The sequence below is a fragment of the Tribolium castaneum genome, chromosome 6 (genome assembly GCF_031307605.1).
Source record: "Tribolium castaneum strain GA2 chromosome 6, icTriCast1.1, whole genome shotgun sequence".
Classification (NCBI taxonomy): Eukaryota; Metazoa; Arthropoda; class Insecta; order Coleoptera; family Tenebrionidae; genus Tribolium; species Tribolium castaneum.
In genome coordinates this window covers 712,000-731,619 of record NC_087399.1, presented here as the reverse complement: position 1 = coordinate 731,619, position 19,620 = coordinate 712,000, and the positions used below count along the sequence as shown (strand labels likewise).

General features: G+C 33.9%; 3 protein-coding genes across 4 annotated transcripts; 1 reads left to right on the top strand and 2 right to left on the bottom strand.

The window, feature by feature from the left end:
* Nucleotides 1-272: 272 nt before the first annotated feature.
* Prp5 (pre-mRNA processing factor 5) lies at nt 273-11,266 on the bottom strand. 2 transcript variants are annotated; one of them, XM_064357284.1, is made up of 6 exons: nt 11,114-11,266; nt 10,875-11,048; nt 9,988-10,826; nt 4,502-5,551; nt 1,953-2,584; nt 273-607 (listed from the first exon to the last, which is right to left on the bottom strand). In XM_064357284.1, the coding sequence occupies exons 1-6, from the start codon at nt 11,125-11,127 to the stop codon at nt 365-367; spliced, it is 2,952 nt and encodes a 983-aa protein (XP_064213354.1). In that variant the 5' UTR covers nt 11,128-11,266; the 3' UTR covers nt 273-364. The 2 variants fall into 2 exon arrangements, with proteins under 2 accessions (XP_064213354.1, XP_008197421.1); XM_008199199.3 differs by having other exon boundaries at nt 1,953-2,665; nt 11,114-11,265.
* Nucleotides 11,267-11,514: 248 nt separating this feature from the next.
* Nucleotides 11,515-12,509, bottom strand: bug (bunker gear). Its single transcript, XM_968076.4, has 2 exons — nt 12,344-12,509; nt 11,515-12,295 (listed from the first exon to the last, which is right to left on the bottom strand). Exons 1-2 carry the CDS (start codon nt 12,381-12,383, stop codon nt 11,550-11,552), a joined length of 786 nt encoding a protein of 261 aa, XP_973169.1. The 5' UTR covers nt 12,384-12,509; the 3' UTR covers nt 11,515-11,549.
* Nucleotides 12,510-13,732: 1,223 nt separating this feature from the next.
* Nucleotides 13,733-16,270, top strand: LOC107398578 (uncharacterized). Its single transcript, XM_015983054.2, has 6 exons — nt 13,733-14,046; nt 14,100-14,581; nt 14,625-14,724; nt 14,774-14,884; nt 14,929-15,081; nt 15,127-16,270. Exons 1-6 carry the CDS (start codon nt 13,831-13,833, stop codon nt 15,178-15,180), a joined length of 1,116 nt encoding a protein of 371 aa, XP_015838540.1. The 5' UTR covers nt 13,733-13,830; the 3' UTR covers nt 15,181-16,270.
* Nucleotides 16,271-19,620: the final 3,350 nt, after the last annotated feature.

Genomic DNA, 19,620 nt, shown 5'->3' with positions numbered 1-19,620 from the left:
CCCACCTTTCCGAGGTAAAATTCCAGCGGATCGTCTTATCACAATGAAATTTTTGTCCCCAGTTTAATGAACCTCCGAGAGGGCATCTCACGAACTTGACAAAATCCAAAGTCATCATAATGATAACAAAGCGAGTCCAATTATCCTTATCACAAAAACGATGTCTCACCACCCAAAAAAATCCGAACAAATTCCTGAATAAGCCCAATCAGGCCACCAGTATCTTAAGTTGTTTACGAAAACAACGTTAACAAGGCAATAAAGCACACAAGTCGATGAAAAAATTTATTTTCCTAAATAAATATCCATTCGTACGCACTATACAGACAACTTTAAAAATATGTATGCTCAAGACGTAAAGTATTCACACCACCTTGTATCTAGCTTTGTTGAACGAGTGGTGACCGGCAGTTTGCAGTTTAAGCAACTCCTCCTTAATCAAGCGCGTTATTTCAGCTTTGGCTTTAGCCACAGCGATATCGGACGTACTTTCGATGGCCAGGTACAGTTTTCTTTCACCTTCTGGCGGATTTTTACCGTTGGGAACGTAAGTACCACGGACGGTAATCCCAGCCTCGGAATATTCGGAAATCTGGGCTAAGGCCTCCTGCAAGTATTCAAATTAAGAGCTTCAACTTTAATTAAAAAGCCTCAAAGAAAACGCTCAATAAAATCCGAAAATTACACTAAAATCTGTTTTTTTTTGTGTTTTGCGTTCGTAATTTCCGTTTAATTAAAATGGGAGAGTCGTTACAATTATTCATTAAAACGAACATCAAATGAAAGCCAATCGAAAAACAAAAATGCGCGCAAAGGTCGCCGATATTTTCCATCGACATTTTTCCTCCATAAATTACGCCGACAAACACGATAAAATTTATCATTAATTTTGAGAAACAAATATGGAAATTTTCGGCGAGAGCGACTTTTCCCAGTGAGTTCGTTGAACTTGGAAACGTCTCCGTGAAGAAAAGTTTTCAGATTTATATCCTGGGCTAAAAGGTGACGCTTATGTGAAAGCATCCCTAATTAAATTTATATAACGCGGGCTGGGGATCGATGATTCACTCATTTCCGTTCCGAAAAAAATGTATGGAAACAACCCCTGAATGTAATGCGAAACTTTATTAAACAGGAAAGCGCGTCGACATTCATGCACATTAATAATTTGAAATCGGAGCCGAGTTAAAAGTTTCCATTCTGAATAATTCCGAACACGATCGGTGAATTTTTTTTTCTGTACGTTATGAAATTAATTTAGTAATCAGGCCGCCAGAGGCTAGGACTAATCAAATTAGAAATAGAAAAAATTCTTCCAACAAGAATTTACTACACGGAGGAAAAAAGTTTAATTGGTTTATTCTACAGACGAGAAGTAAATCCAATAATGGTCACTTCACACAATTATTTTTTGAGGAACTTCACACCCCGATTTTACAAGAAATACTGCGTGGAAAACATGCAAACAGATGAAACTTTAAACCAGCTGATGCAACTTTTCAATCTCTTGCCGGAGGCTTGATGATACAATTTTCCGATCAAGTTGCATCATGCTTCAGATTTTTTTTACATTACACATTTTATTATTTATTATTTATATTATATATTATATATTATATATTATATATTATATATTATATATTATATATTATATATTATATATTATATATTATATATTATATAAATATTATTATGTTGTGAAAACCTCTTCCAAAAACAATAATTCGATTTTTCACATAATTATACAAGGTGTGTTAAAATGATTGTCACTAGTTAACCTTGAAATTGGTTTATTTCGGTTCATATGTAAAAAAATTGTGTTGCGGCACAGACGACTAGATGAAAATCATTTTAACACACTTTGTATATTTTTCCGAATGTTTACTTACCTGAAGTGGGAAAAATCGTAAAATCGGCAAACAATAAAAACGTGTTCCAATGACAATACTAACCTTTGACGTCACCCTCCACCTCGCCTGCTGCGGAAAATCATTAATCTCCAACTCCTCCTCATACTTCCTAAACGTCTGTTCATTATCAATATCATCCCTCTCATCATCGTCCTTCGGCTGATAATTCAGCTTGGTATTCAATTTGGCGGCCAACTGTTCCGCCACCGTCTTCGCCGTAATCGGCAACGAGCTGCTGCTCCCCTTCAGTATACTTTCAGCAGCTTGCTGCGTGGCAAACTTCGTATCCAGACTAATATTCTTCGAAAAATTAATCCTTGAAGCTAATCTTTTCGCCAACTCTAGCTTATCCATTGCCGTTTGCGTATTCATGGCAGCTGGATTAATCAATCCTAACGGTGCTTTAATCTCTTTAACCGTCCGTTTTGTGGCAAACATACTCTCGATATGTTGGTCTATGTCATGCTCCAAATCCTCATCGTCGGAATCGGCAAGACCTAAGGCCGCTTTTTGGAATTTCTTTCGTTCGGTGACTGCGGCAGCTTCATTCTCGTCGAATTTGAAGCCTTTGCCACTGAAACCACCCCCGGAGTGCACTTTTTTGCCCTCGGCTTCTTGCTTGGACTTGTAGGAGTCCCAAAGTGCACGCAGGGGGTCAGGGATGGGGACTGAAGCTAGTTCAAACGCTCGGATTATATCTCCAGCATATCGCGACTGTTCGGGGGTGATGAAGGTGTAGGCGAAGCCCTTGTTACCTGCACGAATCATTGAAATAAGCCCACCGAAAAAAAATGCGCACAGAAAAAAGCCCAGAAGAAAAAAACTCACAAAAATTTACAAAATCTAAAAAATTTAAAATCAATTTTTTGGCAAAAACAACTCAATTTTATATACGGCTTTTCTACGTACAGTCGAACAAAATGAAAATGACGCCTCAAGCTGTGGAAGCAAACTTGACGTAGTTTCAAGATAGTTTTTTTTAGTTGAGCTGGTTTACAGATAGCAAAATTAAATTTAATTCAGAATTAATTAATTAATTAAACTAATTCGGATTAAAATGCCACTTATTTTCCATTGACAAACGTCGAGTTAATTAAATCCAAACGTTGAGTTTTTTTCATAAAACTATTTCTTTAAGAAAATTATGCGTTAAAAAAACAAATCATTATTAACTTAAATAGTTCCGACTTATCCGACTTATTTAGTAAAAATGGTAAAAATTTTGGTAAAAATTCGAACGTTTTTTTAGGTTTAACATCGAAACATTTGAATTCAGTCTGTGTTAGATTTGTCAAACTTTTATGTAAAAATTATAATTTTCAAACATTGATGAATAAATTACATCGTAAAAAAATTGCTCACTTTCGATGGCTGTTAAAATTTTCCAATGAAAAAATTTACATTTTTATTTAACTTGACGTTTGTCATTGAGACATCATTTTCATTTTGTTCGACTGTACAGATGAATTAAAAGTAACGCACTATGTTATAAATTATTTTTCGAAAAAATCCTCGAACAAGTCGATTTAATTTTTTGAAATAGTACATTTTGACATCATAAAGGCATTTCTGGCGTCATTCATTTTAGAGTAATGACGTCATTTTTATTTTTTTTAATAATAGCTAACAAATTAATGTTTTAGTAAATACACATTTTTATAATAAATAAGTATAAAAAAATAAAAAAGCATAAAAGTATATAAGTATAAAGTATAAAGTAAGAATAAAAAAATCAAAAAATTAATTCAAAAAAAATCAAAAATAAAATAAAAAAGTTAGTAAAAGTATTATACAAATACTATTTTAAATTATTATTTAATTAATTTTTATTAATTGTTATTTAGAAAAAAGTAATTGTTTTTTGCTTATTTTTTGTGTTTACATATCATATTAGTTAAACAAAAAATTTATAAAAAACAATTGCCGCTTCTAAAATAAGTCAAGAACAAAAAAAATCAATCCCATTATGTTTGATTGTATTTTTTTATTAATATTATTTTTTTCTTCATTGTTTTATTTCTTCTTCTTATACCAGAAAAATAAAGAAGTGTAATATCTAAAACAGTAAACAACGTTTAAAACAACGTAACGTTTAAAACAAAAGTAAGATTTCCTTCATTGTATTAGTGCAGAATATTCGTAGTTTACGTTTTGAGTAATTCTTAAAAAAAGTATCAAAATATTAAGTAAAATTCCTCCCAATTTTAAATTGTTATTTAGATCAGAAAATAAAGTTACTCTTTTGAATTGACAGAAAATGCTTTATTCATGAGTAGAAACCAGGGAGGAAAGGTAATATCCATTTACAATAAATACAGCTTATTATAATGAGCGTATTTCTCTGTGAGTTCTTTTGTGAAGATAAAACATTGTTCAATTGCTCAAAAACGTCTTGAGTTTTTTACTATTTCAGTTTCTAAGTTTTCACTTAAACAGTAGGTTGCAAAACTTAAAAAAAAAAAATTATAACAATAAAATTTTAAATCTATTTTTTTTTCTTTGGACAACTGGAAGTGTTTTTTTTTTAACTTGAAACATTGGTAAGTGGTATTTTTGTGAGCTTTTTTCTTGTAGGTTTTTTAATCACTTACCTGCACGTCCTGTCCGACCACACCTGTGGACGTAATCTTCATAGTGATTAGGACAGTCGTAATTAACCACCAGGATCAAATGCTTGACATCTAGCCCTCGAGCCGCCACCGAAGTAGCAATCAAAAGTTTGACTTTCCCCGACTTAAAATCAATAATCGTCGAATCGCGATCGAATTGGTCGATACCACCGTGAAGACTCAAGCAATTGTACGCCGCTTTCATCAATTCTTTTAACAAAATATCGGCGTTTTCCTGCTTATCGACAAAGACAATGATACTCCCGTGCTCATGGTAGAGACCCAACAGCTCCAATAATTTAAGGAATTTCTGGTCCTCCTCCAGAATAACAACGTGTTGTTCCACATCTTTGCACACAACCGAGCGTCCACCAACCTGGACCTCGATCGGCTTTTGCAAAATCCGCCTGGCTAGCGCCTCCATTTGGCGCGGAAAAGTCGCACTGAACATCACCGTTTGGCGGTCAGGTCTCACATTATCAATAATCCGCATCACTTGCGGCTCGAACCCCATATCAAACATCCGATCGGCTTCATCAAGCACAATGTAAGTAACGCGTCGCAAATTCGTGACTTTGCCGCCGTTTGCCGCCAACATATCAATCATGCGTCCCGGGGTACATACGATAATTTCCGCCCCGCGCTTCAACTCGGCTATCTGTTCCGAAATGCCAGTGCCGCCGTAAACGCAAACCGCGTGCAAATTCAAGCTCTTGGTGAATTTTTTGATGTCTTTGCCGATTTGCATGCACAGTTCGCGTGTGGGGGTCATTATGATGGCGATAGGGCCGTCGAGTTCCTCCAGCGGAGGTTGGTCAAGGATGTGGCGGAACATGGGGAGGAGGAAAGCAAGGGTTTTTCCGCTTCCGGTTTTCGCGATTCCGATTAAATCACGACCGGACATTATTGCAGGAATGGCTTGGACTTGAATTGGGGTGGGTTTTTCGAAACCGAGCTTTTTGAGGATGTTGAGCTCTTTGGTCGAGACGCCGCATTGGGCCCATGTTTTGATGGGCTTAGGGCAGCCCTTGCCTGCAAAAAAGGACATTTGTTGAAGGAGTTAAATGAAGTACTCAGTATAATTTTTTTTTATTGAAGAGGAACACAAAAACGTATAAAATCCCCAAAAAAAATCAAAATTAGTGAAATTCTTAATCAAAAAAAAAATAAAAAACATTCAGCTTTTTTGCTAAATTAAAGTCATTTTTGAACAAGAATATTTTTCAACAAATGATCAAAAAACAAAAAAAATCGCTAAAATAAAAAGAAAAAGCACCAAGTTAGGTCAAAAACCACATAATTCTTGGTTTTGTTTTTCGAAAATTCTAGTAAATATTCCAGCCAAAAACATAACTATTTTGAAAAATTATGATAAAAGTACTTGTCCAAAATTATTATCTTTTTCGAGAATTAAAGCACGTAAATTTAAATGTTTTAAATTATATAATAATATTACAATAGATTTAGATATTTTCTTCAATAATTTCTAAACTAAAACTGTAAAGATCAAGCTTCTAGAATATTTTTCTTCGTAATTTATAAATGTTTTGTATAATTTAATTGTCTCAAATTTGTTCTTTTTTGGTATATTTTATTATTTATATTATTATTATTACTATTAAAACTTTTTCGATTAATTATTGCACCAACACTGGCTGAAAAATCACAAAATTTGATCAAAATTGATGTTATTCTAGTCTATTTAATTCGTTTTTAAGAAAAATTTCTTCAAAGAGAAGCCAAAAAATTATAAAGCTTGATGGAAAAAAAGTGTTATTTTATATTTTTCAAACAAGTAAATACAGCAAGTTTCTTGTGAGAAACAAAGTAAAATTCACTCAATTTAATTGAATAAAAAATAAAAATAAAAAACGTTTTTGAGATTTCAAAAAATTATTAACAGCTTTCGACCAGATTCAGTTATTGTACAAAAACTTTTACAACAACCAATTTTGGTTAAAAGTAATGTTATTTTCTGACTTTCTCGCACATTTTAGACGTTTTAGACGTTTTAGAGCTAAAATCTCGGTTATTTTCCAAAATTTTGCTAAAAGACATCGAAAAATATCATGAATTTTGATCCAAAACTACCTTATTTTTGCATTTTTTGAGTCTTTTAAGTTCTGGTTGTTCAGTCAAACGTAAAACTAGTTTTTTTTGGAAAAATTCGCCTAAAATTGAATAAAAAACCAACAGATTAATTTATTTTGTAACAACTTGTCAGTTTTTCGATTTAACTCGATTTTGAGCAAAATTTCGTCAAAATAAAGCAAAAAAACACAGCAATTGGTCGAAAACCATATTCTGATTTCGAGTAAAAATCTTAAGTTTCAAAATGTCTCTAAAACTAACCAAAAAATCACCAAATCAAGTCGAAAATCAAAGGATTTTTGTCTTTTTTGAATGTTTAGTCCGTTTTTCAGCTAGAAACGCAAATTTTTTAAAAAATTTATTCAAACTAAACCAAAGAATGAACAAAATTTGATAAAAAAAATAAAAGAATTGCTTTTTTTTGAGTAGTTAACACTAAGATTTTTCACTAAAAAAATTCAAAAAAGAAGTTTGAAAAATCACCAAATTCGCTCAAAATTTATACTAATTTTATCTTATTTCAGTCAATTTATTCGTTTTTAAATTAAGTAATTTGTAAAACCTTTAAAAAACACGCCTCAAAAGCACAGAAATCAAATAAAACCAATGTTACCAACTGACTATTTCACTAATTTCCTCAGTTTTTGAGCAAAATTTCGCCAAAAGAAGCAAAATATGACAAGTCTCAAGCTTGTAAGTTTCTCACCTAAATAAACTGAGCGTTGTTTAGCACGTTCATTACGCAATACATAATTGTTAACAAAATCAAAAATATTTTAAGTGTTTAAAATAAAACAACGCTTTTTGTCTACACTCTTGTATACCGAAATTTTTCCCCTAAATAAACAGAAATAAAACAATTAAATAAACGAGCGCGTGGTTCGAATCTTCCATTTTTGGCGAATACTCCAATTCCAACAAAAGCCTCGTATTTCCACCGCATGTTTTGTTAAAATGTAGATTTCCACGATCGCTCCATTCACCGGAAATAAATCGCCAAATACATTTTCTTTTCCCTCTTCCAACAATGGTATCAATTTTACGTTTCGAAAATCGAGAGCAACAAATCGAACTAATCTTGAATTTAAAAAAAGAAACACAATTTTTATATTATGCAAGTACACATATATTTCCGGTTACGGTCCGGGACAGCTCGGCATCTCGGATCAATAAACTCTAATTTATATGTAGACCAAATAATGTCTAGCTGTGGAATTTCTCTTTACCACGCTCCCAAAAATTAATGTCTGCACAGCAGGGTGACATCCCTTGATAAATTATGTACGCAGAATAACAGTTTTCCAAAACTATATTTTTTAATAAAGTCTGGAGTTAGCAAACGTTATCAACATTTTATCATCGTAAAAAGCACTTGTGCTGCTTTGTATGAGCTTCGAGTGGCTTACCTTGCACGAATTGTGTTATTAAAGTTTGTAGTACAGAAGCTTAATCTCTTGCTGAACATCGTACTTTAATCCGCATTGTGTCGTCTGGCTGGTTATAAAAAAACTCCTCTTAATTAATTTTTTCCCAATAGCAGACTCATCGATTCGTACGATAGTTGTAAGCAAAGTTAGTTTCGGCAAAAGCCGTATTATCGCACCCTAATTAGTTAACTTGGGCATAAAGACGTAACACAATCAAGGGTTGGAGAATCGTACAATCGTCTCCCCTTTTATCTCAGTGTTACGCATGACGAAGCAATAAAATTGAACACGAAACAGGAATTTTAAGACTTTGTTTGCATCAGGAGCTGTATGGATTTTTAATAATGGAACGACGCGCTAATAAATCCGATTATTGGGACGTAAAGGTTTTATTGTTTTAATTCTCATCAAGGGTGCCGATGCGAGACCGGCATCCAAAGCAAAAGCGCGAAAAAACATCATTTCTTAACCAAATAATCAATTACAAAAAGTAAATGTTTGGTCGCTAAATTGTTTGCTCTGTAGTTTCAGCTTGCAATTTTCAGCAGCAATTCTTAGAAATCAGGGAAAGTAGCACCCAATAATAAAACCAGTTTTTGTCGCCTTTTTAATCGCCTTGTGATTGGCCTGTTTTGTAGTTGGGAGCGCATTAGTCCATCAATAACCAATGGCAAACACCTTAATCGTGTTGCAGTTTTTTGTGCCGTAGATAAATTAGTCGGGGACAAATCAGACGATAAACAGGTCCCGCCCATAAAACTAGAATTTCGTCTTCGATGTGTATGAATAATTGTAATGGCCGGCCGACAATGTGATTTAATTTGTGTTTAGAAAAAAAATTCAAAACACAAAATCACAGTTTATCGAAATTTGATCTTACAAAAGGAATGATTATGTAATGTTGACAAATATTAAGACAGAAATAGATGAAAGCTGTTTATTTCAAAAATATTTCCAGCTTCTCTTTGACTAAAAGTCTGGGATTGATAATAGATAAAAATCTATTCTTAAAGAATGTTATTTTCGTAATAATTATTATTAATTATTAATTAATTATTATTGCTTGATTGCCACTTTTTATTTAGTTATTAGTTATTCAGTTTCTTTTCATTTTATATTTTTTAATAATTAATATTAAATTTTAAGATGTTAAGTGGAATATCTGTGACAAAACTTCGCCTCTTCGTCCATTTATTGTCTTTTTTATATTGTTCTTTCTTATAATCCTTCTATAATTTTTTATATGTATTTTTACCAATACTTATTATTTAATATAAAGCATTAATTAAAGGTCAACAAACGGTGTTTCAAATAATTATTAAATAAATTAGTTTTTCCAATTAATTTACCAATTTTCGTCGACTGTTTGAAATATTTTTCCGACAAATTATTATAAATTAATGAATATGTATTTTTATAGTCAACCGAACAATAAATATTCCAAAATATTGCCATAATTGGTTCCGATTATGTTGTATTAAATTTTCTTTCTTTTTCTATTTTGTTTCTTTGTTTTTGTCGATAGACAATTTTTATTTAGTTATTAATTATTCAGTTTCATTTTATTTTATAATTTTTAATAATTAATATTAAATATTAAGTGGAACACCTGTGTCACAACTTCGCCTCTTCATCCGTCTTTTGTGTTCTTTTTTTGTATTGTTCTTTTTTTTATTAAGATATTTTTGTTCCCCCCTATTATTTTTTATATGTATTTTTACCAATGCCTACTATTTAATAAAGAACATTAAAAGTCAACAAACATTGCCTCAGAAAATCATTATTTATCGTCGACTGTTTGAAAAACAATTTTCTTCCACGAATTATTAAAAATTAATTAATAATAATCGACGATTATACTGTACTACACTGGGTGTTAAATAATAAAACAACTTTTGCTTTATTTAGGCAGTAGTAGAAAAAACCTTGCATTCAACTCAAAAACCCTACCTTTGACTCGAATCCCCTCCAACTCCTCCTTGTAGGCCTCCACCTCTTCGTGCGTCATCTTGGCAATTTCGGGCACTTCTACGTAGAAATTCTTCCGAAACGGTAAATATCTAACCATGTTATGATCAATTTTCGCCAATTCCTTCTTCTGCTTATTAACAATACTCGCAGCTGTGTCTTTCAAGTCCTCAATTTCCTCTTCAGAGGAGTACTCCAGACCGTCCTGATTCTGCTCAATCAACTCACCTTTGTTTTTATTAACCTTGGATTTGGCCACCCCTGTTACAATAACTAAGGCACCTTTTTTATTCCCGGACTCGGTTTTGGGCTTTTTCATGTCAAGTTTGTGAGTCTTTCTCACTTCTTCTTGAACTCCTTTCATATACTCGTCTAGAGGATCGACTTCCTCTTCTTCTTCTTCTTCTTCTTTTTTCTCTTCTTTCGCTTCTTGTTTTTCTTCCTGTGGCGGTGCTTCCCCGTTTGTTTCTTCCTCGACTTGATCCTCCTTCGTTTCGCCTTTGTCTTTATCCTCGTCTTCGGAGTCGTTTTCTAGGGACCATTTTTTGGCAGTGGCTTCGTCAGTTGTTGTGGTTGCATTTGGTGCATCTTTCTTCATTTCTTCCTCTTTCTTCTTGCGTTCGGCGCGCCAACGCTCAATGCGTTCGCGGCGTTTTTGCATCTCAAGTTCCAACTTTTTTTGCTCTTCTTCCTTGTCAAGGTTCGCCGGATCAAAAGCCAGACCTGAATCATCCTTCTTCCGGTCTGTGGATCTGGAGCGAGACCTGGACTTGTCCCGACGTCTGGATTTGCCAGAACTGCGCTTCTCCTTACTGTCACCTCTTAGAAATTCCAACTTTAATCCAGGAAAAAGTGAAAATTAAACAAACCTTCGACGGTCTCGGTCTCGACTGTACGAACGCCTGTCACGCTCTCTCCTGTCTCTGGACCTGCTGCGCCTCTCTCGGGACCTACTTCGACGGTGGCGGCTAGACCTGGACCTGTCTTTGCTCCTGGAGCGCGAACGGCGCCGCTTCCGGTCGGGAGAACGGCTCCTGTCGCGTCTTCAAAAGGGGCAAAAGTTTGGTTAGACAATTTGGCCAAAAAAAATTATTATAGCTTCACTTACCCGCCCCGAACCATCGTAAGTCTTTAGTTTTTCTTAAAATTGGACCTAAATCAACTAAAAGTAAGATTTTGTGCCCCAAACATAACCTAATCTTTATTTACACGGTTACAGTTTTCTGTAATCTGACAAAGAAAGTGATCGAAAATCCCCAGATTTGGTGTTTTTTGTGTTTATGCTTGGGGATTTTTCGAGATAGTAGAAATACCAACTGCGACTTTTAGGCAAAAAAATTATTTTAAAATATTGCTATGGGTAACGTGTTTTAAAACTAGGATTTAGATATTAAAAAAAGGCTTAAAATGTTATCAAAAAAAAAGATATGGAAGTTTTTACTTTTTTTCCGTCCCAATTTTCTTTTTTTAGTACAAACTCAACACACAACAAAATAAAACGCAATTAAATTCAATAAAAATAATTTATTTAAACAAAAAAGGGCCTAATCGGCATGCTCATGCTGGGCGTGTGCCTCCGACTCCCTCCAGTTGCTCTGAATGGTCTCAACAATCCACCCCCAGCACTTGGACTTCGTGAAATAATAAGCCCCACACAGAGCAATAAAAACCCAGGAAATGATCAAAAAAATATCAAATTCGCGCGCAGGGACACTGGTGACAGGCCCCTTGAAATCAGCCGAGGTCACAATTGACTTTTCGGCAGCCGCAATCCCCGTATGTTTGGCCAAAAATTTGGAAAAAAGCTCAAGTGTATACTCCGACTCATTAAATTTAGCAACGGGTCTCCCGTTATGAAACAACATTAACGTGGGAACCCCCACAATCCCGTTCTGCGTATTAAACAACCGATAAGCCAGCGCGTTGATAGCCACCATTTTAATATCGGGGAAAGCCCTTGGCAGAGCGTTAAAATGGGGGGCTGCCATGCTGGAAAACGGGCAATATTTCGAGTAGAACAGCACTAGGATGCACCCGGCGGGGGTGTCCCGGCTCGTGATGTTGCTCTGGGTGAAGAGGAGTTTAATGAGCTCGGTGTCGTTGACTAGTTGGACTTCGGGGGCCCCAAAATCGGGCAAACATTGCACGAGTTTGAGGGTTTTGTTGCTGGATGATTCAGTGGTGTTTGTGAGAGTTGCGTTGTGGGTGGAGTTGGTGAAGGAGGTGAGGTTGCTGGAGATGTCTTCCACAACTTCGGGCTCCTGACATAACGTCAAGTGTGAGGTTATGACTAAAAAAAGTGTTACGTAATGGGGTTACATCATCAGGGGGCACTTACTTATCGCGAGGAATGTGAAAAAATGTGCAGAAAAAGCCATTTCGTGTCTTATTTTATCATTTCGAATTATTGATTTGGTTGGGTTAAAACAAGCGATACAGAAATACAGAACGGGCGAATTATGATGGCCGACGTTTCAAATTTCGGCGCAAATTATCTTGAAATCGTAATTATTTTGTAATTACGTGAAATTAATACCAATAACTAAATTAAAATTTAATTTTTTATTAAACTTGCGTTTGTATAGACTTATTAATAAGTTAATTAATAAGTTTTGTATTTCACATCAAGGAGGCTAAACTTTATTTCTGATATAAAAATCACTATTTTACGCATAATTTTACGTTATTCTTTCTAAATCTCTAATTGGTTTTCTTTCTAATAAATTTGTAATCTATTTACAAAGAATTTTAGGTCTTAGATACATTGTTATTTTGTTCAATCCTTTTGTGGGATTTTTTAATTTTTAAAAGGTTTTTGTTTTACTTTACTTTATGCTACGGAAGACTTTAACTTAGGAGATGAAACAAGAAAATTCTGAACCCAAAAAAATAGTACAGCAGAATAAAAATGAGAGCGCTAGTAACCGAAAGTTTATTTGCGTTTCACTTTATATTTTTGCAAACGCTGTGGAAACCGTAGAAGATACAAAAAAACTGTAAGAAACAAAGTTGTAGAGAATTAAATTCTCTAGAAAAAAGTCTCCGACATCATATTTCTACCTTCAACAGTTTAGGCGTAAATTAACTTTCTAGTACTTGACCACCGGCAAAATGAAGCAAATCCGTCGCTTGAGCGCCTTTGAACGACTTTGGGACGAAAATGGTTAAAAATCGTGATATGGTCTCGCAGACTTTTTTGTAGAAAATTTAATTCTCTATAACTTTCTCCCCAACATTTTTCCTGTAACTTTAACCGTATTCGCAGCGTTTTGAAAAATATGGGTCAGAGTGCAAATTGGTAAAAGTTTGTAATTTTTTTAAATACAGTTTTTGAAAAAAATCTGCATTATTTTTATGTCTTACTATTGAGAATTTAATGCTCTATCTGCCTGTATTTTTGTGTGTGCTATGTGTTAACCGTTTTACAAATACAACGATTTTTTCAAATTAATTGCTCTGGAATTTTAGACGCTCTCTAGCGACATTAAGGGAATTATCGAGGACGGGACGTTTTATGTGTAGGTCGTTTCACATCCTAGCCATTAGATATCCGTAGCTTTAATTAAAATAAATATATTCTTTGACTATTTGTGTTATTAGATTTCCTTACGATAATTATGCAATGACAATTACTTCAAATTGAATTATATTGTCTATTATTAGACCCATTTCACTGAAACATTGATTGCCCCCTGTTCTGTGTCTTACCATTTTCATATAATTATGACTCTAAATGTTTTGTCCAAGCTATTAAGAACTGTAAAAAACCCATTTAACTCTGAAATATTGTTAAATCAATACGCGAGCATTGTAAAAGAAACCACAATGAGCGCAAGACCTCTACATCTGAGAAATTTTCCATACTATTTTCTCAAAGTGTTAGTTTTCGATTTCGAGCAATACTCAGCCGGGAAAGTCCTCTCGTACTTTTGCGCCATCGTCCACTCCATCAGCATTTTCCTCCAAATGCATTATCTCGTCAAAAATTTCACCAAAGAGACAATGTTTCAGTATGGGTGTGTCTTGACTGTTTTAACCTACGTGAGTTGGATTAAAAACTTGAAAAAAGTTCGTTCAATGTATAAATATTTTAGTGCGTGGTGGCTTTGTTCTTTGCCATAGCTTCTGGAAACTTTGTCGAAAAACTAGAATCCGAAATAAGTAGTTTCGTCTGGCCGTTGGACATTTGCGGAGAAGACGTGAAAGCAGCAATTCTAAAACGGGCTTTTTACACCAGTCTTGTCGCCTATATAACTATCATCGCCTTTCCGATTTTTTCAGTAATCATGTTCCCTGTCTTGGGCGACCAGAGCGACATGTTCCTCTGTGTTCGAGTTTTTAACGAATATTTTACCAAGTGGTCGCAAATTCCCATTTCTCTCTACTTTTACAGCTTTCCGGTGATCGCTTTTTCTGGCATTCGGTTACCAGGAATGCTGTTGTACGCAATTTTAATAACACACATCCAGATGTTTTTGCTGAATCGGAGAATTGAGCAAATCTCGGAACTTTCAAACCAGAGACGCGTTTTTGAAACGCTTTGCTCGTGCATTGAGCTGCAAGCCAAATTGAAACGGTGCGTTTTTTCGCAATTTTTCCAAGCTAGTTTCTAGTTACAGGTTGATACGAAACGTCTTTCAGTTGGTGTACATAGCCATGCCCATTTTTATTCTCCTGGGGGCGGTTAGCTCAGTTTTTGTGCTATTTTTCGTAGTCAATGTACGTTCTTATTAGTAAAATTTACAATTTTTGAAATATTGTTTCACAGAGTTTGGAAACTGCAAGTTATTTTCTTGTCCTTCGGATGGGCTGTTTTTTCGGTGCTAATGTTCTGGTTGTGTTTATTTTTTCACAGTCTGGACAGTCGTTTTCCGATGAGGTAACTTTGCGATATTTTTTTACAAAATTGTTAATTATTTGTAGACTGGGCGCATTTTTGATACGCTAGTTATGTGTTCTTGGTACAATTGGGACAAAAGAAATAAAAAAGTTCTCTTGATGTTTCTAGCAAATAGTTTGGAACCAATGAGCATTACTATCGCTGGTATCACACTAGACTACAAGTTTGCACTTGCTGTAAGCCCGAAAATAATTTTTACGATGTTTGAGTTGGTTTTTCAGATGCTGAGGACCAGTTGCTCGTATGCTTTGGTTTTGTACCAAATGAAAAACTAAGTGATTTTTTATTTCGTCTCGTTTGAAACAATTATATTAATTGTCAACTGGTTTGTTTAGTTTAAAGAGAAATCAATGTCATATAATAAATACAGTGGGGTCCGCTAATAACGAACTAGATTTAAGTTCAAAGTAAAATTTTTCAAATTCTTTATTTTTTTAATTACGCCAAAATTATTCGAAAATGTGAAACTATTTTGGTCTAAAGCCATGTAAAATGATCCGGGGAATCGATTGGCATTGAGAAAATTGCCAAATTGCCAATAGTTTTTTAGTTATGAATTTTTTTAAATTTTAACAATTTTTGCATTTAACAGCAATTTGTTTGAAAACTATTAGTCGGAGAACAATAATCTTTTTTGAAAAAAATAGATACTTTAAAGAGCTTTCCAACGATAATACACTTCATGGGGTTATATCTAATAGTTCCGGAGCTATTGCTCGAGAAATGTTCCGGGTACCCAAAACCGACAAAAACTGCGACGAAAATTGAAAAAATCAAACATCAAAAAATCGAACATTTGGACTTTTTGTGGACTTTTAACAACTTTTGTGGGTTGTTAAGACATGTAGAAGTCCATAAAAATTTGCTGGAGTTAGTTTAAAAAAAATTTTTTTTTTCGCCTCTTTGAAGGTAAGTGTATTGCTCTGGAAATTTGAGCAAAAAAATTGAAAATTTTAAATCTCTTGAAAAGTTGGTATAAAACAGAAAATGAACCGCTGAATCCAATGGAACAAACCGCAGTGCTCTACGACTTTTAGTTTTCGAGTTATGAATTTTTTTAATGAATAAAATTTTTCACTATGACAAATGGCTAGCCTAAATTTAAGCAAAAAATTTTTAATTTTTAATTCTTGTGAAAAATCGATATAATATGTAAAATGAGCCGTAGAATTCAACCGAACAAACCGCAATGCTCTACGACTTTTAGTTTTTTTTTTTATGAATTTTTTTAGTGAAAAACTTTGATCGCCTCTGTAGCCGGAACCGTTGCCCGGAGCGGCTCCGGGTTTGATCGAAAAAATAGACAAAATTAAGCGCTATCAGATGGTTTTTTGTTCGTTGCTCTAAGTCTTACAGTTTCCGAGAAAAACGCAAAAAAAGGTTTCCATTTTCACTTTCTTTCAATTCAATTTTCAATCACCAATTACGGCGGAACTATTAAAGATATCGAGAAACGGAAAAATGGAGAACAACCGGAATAAAAAACTCTACAAAATGGCATAGGACTCAAGGCGATATCTCGCAAAAAAATTTTCAATTTTCAAACGCCGATTACGGCCAAACTAAAAGAGCTAGAAGAAAACGGTTTGTTCGATCGTAAAGAGCACATCAAAATCTATAAGATAGAATAGGTTTCATTTGATTTTGAGACACTTTAAAAATTGACCGATTTTAAGGGGGGGGTGTTAACTTTTTTTTAATTTTTTTTATTTTCTCTTTTACGGCTAAACTATTGTAAAAAGTGGAACTGTTTTGATCCATACCTATGCAAAATCATCCGGGGAATCGATTGGCATCGAGAAAATTGCCAAATTCCCAATAGTTTTTTAGTTATGAATTTTTTAAAATTTTACCAATTTTTGCATTTATCAGGAATTTGCTCGAAAACTATTAGTCGGAGAACAATAATCTTTTTTGAAAAAATTAGATAATTTAAAGAGCTTTCCAACGATAATACACTTCATGGGGTTATCTCTAATAGTTCCGGAGCTATTGCTCGAGAAATGTTCCGGGTACCCAAAACCGACAAAAACTGCGACGAAAATTGAAAAAATCAAACATCAAAAAATCGAACATTTGGACTTTTTGTGGACTTTTAACATTTTTTGTAGGTTGTTAAGACATGTAGAAGTCCATAAAAATTTGCTGGAATTAGTTTAAAAAAAAATTTTTTTTCACCTCTTTGAAGGTAAGTAAGTATATTATGCAGGAAATTTGAGCAAAAAAATTGAAAATTTTAAATTGCGTGAAAAATTAGTATAATAGAGAAAAAAAGCCGCTGAATCCAATGGAACAAACCGCATTGCTCTACGACTTTTAGTTTTTGAGTTATGAATTTTTTAATAAATAACCCGGCGCATCCACCAATTTTAAAAATTAAAATATATATTTTTTAAATTTCTCGAATAAGCTAGTGTTGTGAAAAGGCTGGTATTCTAAGCAATTTGAGCAGCAGCATTCAATGTAACAAACCGCATTGCTCTACCACTTTTAGTTTTTAAGTTATGAATTTTTTTGTTGAATAATATTTTCCACTATCGGAAATGCCTATCTTAATTTTTTGCAAAAAATTAAAAAATGTTAGATCTTGTTAAAAGTTGGGATAATACAGAAAATAAGTCGCTGAACTCACTGGAACAAATCGTTTTGCTCTACGACTTTTAGTTTTTGAGTTATGAATTTTTATTTTTGAATAGATGGAAAAATAGATAAGGACCAGTTGCTCTTATGCTTTGGTTTTATACCAAATAAAAATCTAAGAAATTGTTTAATTTGGGCTCGTTTGAGGACAATATCTAAATTATTTGATTACTATATGATACATTATTAATCTTAATATTCAGTCCCATTTTTTCTATCATTAGGTATTCGTCATTACTAATTGAACATACAATAATTTATATTTGGCTAACTTTATCCACTTATTTCAATAAAGAATTCTCTGTTTTCTTTCTTCTCTTTTAGTACAGTTTGCTAAAGCATATAATGCGTGAGAAACCGCTACATCTGAGCCATTTTCCGTACTACCTACTAAAAATAATGCTCTGCGATACTGAGCAATACCGCCTTGGTAGATTTCTTTCCTACTCTTGTGCCGTAATTCACTCAATCAGTCTTCTCTTACAAATGTATTACCTCATTGATAATTTCAATAAAGAGACAGTTTCGCGGTATGGATGTGTCGTAATAGTAACAACATACGTGAGTATAATTAATTTATGAAAAAAAAAATTCGCATAATTTCAGTGCGTGGTGGCTTTAATCTACGAAATCCTTTACGCACAACCGTCCGTATCTATGATGTCGCAACAAATTTCGACTTTATGGCCCATGGACGCATGTGGCGAAAAAGTGAAGCAAATGATTTTAAAGCGTGCTTTCTTCACCAGTGTTGTCACCTATTCCATTCTTTTCTCCTTCCCCATTTTTGGAATAATTATGTTTCCGCTATGGGGCGACCAAAGTGACATGTTCCTCTGTGTTCGAGTTTTTAACGAATATTTTACCAAGTGGTCGAAAGTGCCGATTTACCTCTACTTTTGCAGCTTTCCAGTGCTCACTTTTTCGGGTATTCGGCTGCCAGGCATGCTTTTGTACGCAATTTTGATAACAAATATTCAAATTATTTTACTCAATCAGAAAATTGCACATATTTCTGACCTAGGGGACCAGAGGCTTGTGTTTGGAACGTTGTGTTCGTGTGTCTCGCTTCAAATAAAACTGAGACAGTGGGTTATAGAGTGATCGGCTCTTTATTGTAATTGCTAGAAATGTTTTACAGAATGTTGAACAAAGTCCTCCAGTTTGTTTACTTGGTCATGCCTGTGTTTCTCCTCCTGGGGGCACTAACCGCGATTTCGGTTTTGTTTTTCCTGTTCTATGTGAGTCAAAGTTTGAATAAAGCCATTTAAGGAAAATTGGTTTCAGAGTTTGGAAAACCCAAGTGATTATCTTATGATTCGTTTAGCGTGTTTTCTCGGAGGAAATATTTTGGTTGTGTTTACTTTTTGTGAATCAGGACAGGCGCTTTCGAATGACGTACCTATCTATTTTTTTGGCAATAAATAATTACAGTTAGTTTCAGACTGGACGTATTTTTGATATTCTTTTGACATGTCCTTGGTACAAGTGGGACAAGAAAAATAAAAATATTCTTTTGATGTTTCTGGTTAATAGCTTGAAACCAATGAGTATTACTATCGCTGGTATCACCTTAGACTACAAATTGGCAGTTACTGTAGGCCTAAAAATTTTCTTAATTATACCTATTTAAGGTGTTTTTTTAGCTTATAAGGACCTGCTGCTCATACGCTCTAGTTTTGTATCAAATGAAAAACTGACTTGTTTTAGTGGTTGTATTTTTAATAATATTAAATAAAACACTTGAAAGCATTTTTAATTAATTATGCACTTACTGTTAACTACAAATTAATTATCCACTATCGGAAATGCTTATCTTATTTTTTTGCAAAATAGTTTAAAATGATAGATCTTGTTAAAAGTTGATATAATACAGTAATGTATTTATTCCTCAGGAAATTTGAGCAAAAAAATTGAAAATTTTAAATCTCATGAAAAGTTGGTATAATACAGAAAATGAACCGCTGAATCCAATGGAACAAACCGCACTGCTCTACGACTTTTAGTTTTCGAGTTATGAATTTTTTTAATGAATAAAATTTTTCACTATGACAAATGGCTACCCTAAATTTAGA